The sequence below is a fragment of the Seriola lalandi genome, unplaced genomic scaffold, assembly GCF_002814215.2.
Source record: "Seriola lalandi dorsalis isolate HSWRI2012SDOR001 ecotype SW California unplaced genomic scaffold, Sedor1 jcf7180002054563, whole genome shotgun sequence".
Classification (NCBI taxonomy): domain Eukaryota; kingdom Metazoa; phylum Chordata; class Actinopteri; order Carangiformes; family Carangidae; genus Seriola; species Seriola lalandi.
The window spans coordinates 4,257-10,444 of NW_019525116.1; the positions used below are offsets into that span (position 1 = coordinate 4,257).

Here is a 6,188-nt window from a genome sequence, read left to right on the forward strand (position 1 = left end):
CACAGTATTCATAGTAAAATTTAACACACTCTTTGATATATCCCCTATTTAATATTTTCCATTGCTAGCAACCTGAATGTTAGCCTACAGAGGACACAAGCCAGGCTAAGTTTGCTAGTCAACGCTAGCTATCATGGTTAAATAACATCAGGGGGCCCTAGGCAGATGCTAAATTTGCTCATGCCTTGGGCCGGCCTTGGCTCTATTGATGATTCCATCACCGCCAGCTGTGGATGCTCTTCACTGCAGAGATGAAGCATTCATGAAAGTTCCCTTAGGAAATTCTCAAGATCTTTTCATTTGAAATAAGACAGGGGATGTATCAAGTAATTTAAAAGAAAATCATGTATACTTGAATGATAAGCCTGGTGAGATTTTATATCTATGTTACTGTAAACAGGAAAAGACCAAAACATGAGTGAAATAAATTGCATGGGCACAAAATAAAGAGAGATTCTGTTTTATTTCCAAAATTGTACTTCAAAATCACTACGGTCATTTATAAGGCATTCACAACAATTCTCTTTCTTTTGGTTTTTTGGACATTTGATACAGTTTTGATGCTTTCAGAGAGGGTTTCCTAAAACAGGAGTACAGCTAAGGCACGACACTACCCCCAGAGAGAAAACAATAGAGAAAAACAAGCAAAAAAAAAAAACTAACAGTCAATGAGACAAAGAAATGGCACAAAGAAAACCCTAAAAAAAGAAACATAGCAAAAACATGAGGCAAAAATAAAGTCTGAAAACCTCTCAGCTGGGATTTTCCTCCAGAATCTGAAGACTTTATCAACATCTTAACATTTTCACTTGATCGAAATGTCTGAAAAAATTTCTTAAAAACAGTCACGTGACTTCTGTGGCACCGTCACAGCGCTGTATCCAAACTCCTGGACCTGGCTAGGCATTAACTTAATACTGTACATATTCTATTGAGTATTTTACAAAATACTGATTTACATAGATTCACTTGTCATATGAAAAATACATATTGGACATAAAATGGCTCTTAATTTTCAAATTAATACCATTTGCCTTGAGCAGGAACAGAAAATAAATAAAAGCTGACTTTGCAATAATTTTTTTGTCACCTTCCTACTTTTTTTTCTTTAATGTTTAGAACATTTTTTTGACACAACTCTAAAATGACTGAAATACGTTCAAAGAATTGTCAGTTCAGATCAAGTATGGAAGCTGTTAATAATAAATAATGTTTAAACTTTATAAAGACAGTGATTGTGATTAGCATCTGTCAAATTCTAAAAATGATGTGAAATGTGATGATGCAGAGTTACCAGAGAAACCAAATGGGTTAACTAAATCAAATGGTTTCACCCTCAATGCAGTGGCGGTAACTTACTGATGTTTATGCCCTTTGTATGTTTTGGTCATGTAGACTGCTGCTGTACTGTTTGTACAGCTCAACAGAGATCGGCTTTGACAGGGTTAAACCCAGAAACAGCAGCCAACAGTGATCAATAACAACCCAAACATCTGGTAACATCTGCACCATGTGTCCATCATCTCAAATAATAAATTATATAAAAGAGCCTCTTTTGTAGAATAAATATGACAGTGTTTGTGTCCTGACTAAGTGCCGACTGTCACAGAACAACATAACACTATTAGCTTCCCCCTCATCCTTACAAAACTCCACTGGTTTCTGGTCTTGGTCCCAATATTATTATCATTGTATATGGTAACTACACACACTGGAACCATTTATTCCAACAATATTAGATATTAGCTTTTATAGTAATGAACAATATAACTAAGGATGGATTGCACCACTAAGGATTTGTTAACTACGATAACCTCTCACCATTTAGTTTTAAAATCACCATTCACATATGTAGATAATTCTATGATTGTTATTTCTGACACTGTATTAAATGTTGGAAATATGCTTACTGGTGCAACCCAGACTTGGTGTAACTATTTGCTGAGCCAGCTGTTTTGGCACAAAATACATCATTGAGCAGCATGGAAATCTAAAGGTGCATCGACATTTCTTGGATGGCCTCCTCCCTCCCCTCCACCTGCTACTCTATCAAACTGAATTCACAGGAGGGGATGTTACTCGCAGTTAAAAATTCAAAAATTATATAAAAAATATAAATATAAAGAAATTAAAGACCAGTTAAGATCAACTAATATTTAAATATACAAACCAACATTTGTGTTCATTCATTGTTTTTACCCCTCAACATGTGGTAATTAATTTGATTAATTTGTTTAGAGCTTCTTAAATATGAAGATTTGTTGCTTTTCTCAATTTTTTATATTATAAATTGAGTAGTGCTCATATATATATATATATATATAAACAATATAAATATGCATTTTCAAGGCTTGTGCTTTGCTTAATGTTGTTGGGCATTTTCTGTTATATTTTTGACATTATACAATTACTAAAATTACAACAAACACTAACTAATAATAAAAAACTGACTGACTGCCCCAGAAATATCCTATCAACATAAAAAACCTGACTTAAACAACCTATTTAAGTGAAAAAATGTAGTTGTAATAAAGTCGCAGTTTGAAATGAGAGCAGCTACGTTAAAAGGCAATGAGGAGAGGAGGCCATTTCATTCAAAACTGACTGAGGCAAACATTTCTGTCCAAAAATCAGCATCAAATATTAGTCACTGAATTAGTCATCTAAAATAATCGAAAATTTGTTTTATATAAACTTCTGAAATAAATTACACAGTCACATCAGTTTCTACAGCAAAGAGCAAATAAAAATGTGAAGTTAAAAGAGAAGAAGAAAATTGGAGGTGAATCTCCTCTGAGTTCCAGCATGGCAGACGTGTCACACTTCAAGTCTCAGGCAGTCTGAAGGATTCAGACATGGCACACAATGAAAACAAAGAAGCACACACACACACACACACACACACACACACACACACACACACACACACACACACACACACACACACTGACGAGCCGATCGTTGTGAAGGGGGAACGTTTTCAGTAAGTTCTTCATAGGTAGTTTGCAGCGGTGGTTTACTAAAGTACTACAGTATATTAAAGGAAAACTCTGAGGTACCTGTGTGGAGGCAAATATTGTACTTTTTAGGACTACAAATAACCAAACTGAAGGAATACATGTATACTGTGTGCAAAAATTGGTCATTTGAGGAAATAATTTAAATGAATCCACCCCCCCACCCCAAAACACCCACCTGGCTCTGTATGAGAATGTCTGTGGTTGCTAGTAACTTTTTTAGACCCATTATCTCTGAAGCATCATATCTAGAAAACAAGTGATGCGTGTAATTAGTGTTTCAAGCTGGTTACCAACATTTAATTATGGCAGTTTCTCAAGAAATCAAATTGTATTGTGGTGATAAATTAATCTTCATTATTCCTGGAATACTGGCATCTGTATTCATGTTCTTTGTCTTTCCACTCAGCCTCAGAGACATCAGATAAAACACAGTGTTATCTGCATTTGTTATCAAGATAATGAGATAGTAACAGTTCAATAACTCAACAGAACCAGCTACTTTTTTTAACCCATTAAGAAATTCATCTTCAGGATTTTTTGTCAGCGAACAATTGTTAATGGTAACATTAGCTGATCAAAGTATTAACTGTCGACTTTTTCTTAACAAATTTTCCTGGGCAGCTGCTTATTTTGTAATTATTGTTCATTTTTAACAAAAAAAAATGGAAACTGCATGAAAGAATTCAGGGTTTCTTGGGTGACTGTGAACTCAAATAAAATAAATGAGCTCGATCAAACATCATTTATCTAATGAAATGGAGCCTTCATCATAAAAATGATTATTATTAAGATAATGGGCCTAAAAATTAGCTAAAACATCTGTTTTGAGTTTCTCAACATATAAAAACACACTCATACAGCAAGAGGTATACAGTTCTTCTGACGCACTCACTCACTCACTCACTCACTCACTCACTCACACACACAGCTTTCTAGTCCCAAATCTCAGTGAGAGCAGCAGACTGAGAACTGAAGTGTCTGTTCCTCGTCCTCTCGTCGCTCCCTCTGAAGTTCCATCCTTCTCCTTCACCGCCGCCTCACCATCATTCACAAACTTTAAATAAATAAATATGACACTAAAAGGGCATCAGCCCCATGTCCTCCTTCATTTGTTCCCCTCCTCCATTCACAGGTCCCTCAGTCCGTCCGTCTGCTACCTGATCCGTCCGTCCTCTCTGGGCGGGGTCACTTCAGATTTGGGGTCGGGGCTGGCAGAGCTCCAGGCTGTGAGGCGGCATCGCTGCATGACGGGACAGGCGCTGGGGCCCGTCGAGCAGACGTCTGAGGCGGACCAGTGGCCTTCCAGCAACCGGTCCAGCCAGTGACGCAGCGGCGCCCCCGTCAGTCCAGCGTTGGCCTCGGCCTCCTCCACGGCGCCCAGGCTCACCGGCAGCCGCAGCACTGGGTTGAGGCCGTGGAAGCTCTGCTCCATGTAGGAGTTCCTGGCTGGGCCGGCGTGCAGCCGCCGAGTGTCCTCTGGATCACAACAAGGAGGTGTTAGGAGAGGGAGGGAGGAGAAGAGGTGGAAAATGAAGAAAAGAGAATTTTAGATCAGATTTAAAAGCCTGAGAATGTGAATTTGAAATTTGAACATTTTATTCAGACTGTCCACAGTGTGCTGTTTGTACAGCAGGGCAACATTTTCTCCTTTAAGGTTAAGGGAGAAGTTTATGTGACTGAGTTGTGTAGTTGATTTTCCAAAAAGTAAATACCTGCCATCTTTAGCCAGTCCATAGAGTTGTTTGACATAACTTAACACTGCTCCGAAGGTATTTCCAGAATCCTCTTTTATCTATTTGGATGAACAAATATTCTGTTTGCTGCTAAACAAAAGCTTTTTAACTTGTTTTCCAAATTATGTCTCTGAAGTCAAAAATCTCCTGTAAACCAAACATTAAAATGTTATGCTTTATAAGTATATTTTGGTACCTTTCATTCACCTTTTTCCATACAAAGTAAAGAATAATATCTTTGAAAATATAGAGATATTATTACAATGTGTAAGGATGGATTATTTCTCCGTTCAGATTGTTGAATCTTTGAAGATTGTGGAAATATCTTCTGAACACCAGGGGGTGTCGTTAAACAAAGATCTAATTTAAGTTATTTAGAGGTGAACCAGTTGTATTTAAACACAGAGGCACCAGCTATAGAGGGATGGATACTAGTGCATGGAAAACACAATGACACACACTCAGATCAGATAACATCACATGCCTCTTTCACTTTATAACACCAACCCATAAAAATCTATTCATGCTCTGAGCTTTACTTAGACACACACACACACACACACACACACACACACACACACACACACACACACACACACACACACACACACACACACACACACACACACACACACACACACACACACACACGGGGTCACCTCTGTCTAAATTAGCCTCTCCTGGGCAACTATTTGATTTGTTTGACCTCCCTGTGAGAGAGAGAGTGTGTGTGTGTGTGTGTGTGTGAGAGTGTGTGTGTGTGTGTGTGTGTGTGTGTGTGTGTGTGTGTGTGGATGACTGGATACTGACACTATAAATATAAGTATGCATGGTGTTGACAGCTGTGACAGGAAGGCCTCTGCTGTGTGTGTGTATCTGTTAATGACATGTGAACCACAGTGATCCCTCTAAGCTGTTGAATATCATTTCAACAGGTGCCATCAAGTTTCATACTGATGTTCAAAGGTGCAGTTGGTATTTTACTGACCTGACAGGTATTTAATTAACTGAATTATTTCTCAGTATCATATTTACAGTATTGATAATGAGCAAACTAAATGCTAATTAATTTCATTAGAAAAATTTGAACTGAATTTCCAGATAATTTGATTTACAGTAATATTTACACTTAGTTGTCAGTTTATTAGGAACACCTAGCTAAAACTTCTGGAGTCTATTAATAATAATAATAATAACAGTCCTACAATAAATCCTCCTTCATGTATTGATTCAACTGTTTGATCATTTTGGAGGATGTAGTGTGCTGTTGAACTGCATTGAATTACAGTATGTTGACATGTCTTTCTATTATTTTGTCCACCCCATTAAAAATAAGACTTAAATAAGACTGTTGCACTAGACACTAACTTAGTTTTAGCTAGGTGTACCTAATAAACTGATAACTGAGTGTACATTTTATATATATATATATATA

At 37.3% G+C, this 6,188-nt stretch overlaps 1 protein-coding gene across 1 annotated transcript in view; it reads right to left on the reverse strand.

Annotated features, from left to right (window-relative positions):
• Positions 1 to 444: 444 nt before the first annotated feature.
• LOC111662412 (xylosyltransferase 1-like) overlaps positions 445 to 6,188 on the reverse strand; it is a 33,713-nt gene continuing 27,969 nt past the window's right edge. The window contains exon 11 of the mRNA XM_023416265.2: positions 445 to 4,496. Coding sequence (XP_023272033.1) covers positions 4,174 to 4,496 — 323 coding nt within the window. The 3' untranslated portion in view covers positions 445 to 4,173. The remainder of the gene's footprint in view (positions 4,497 to 6,188) is intronic.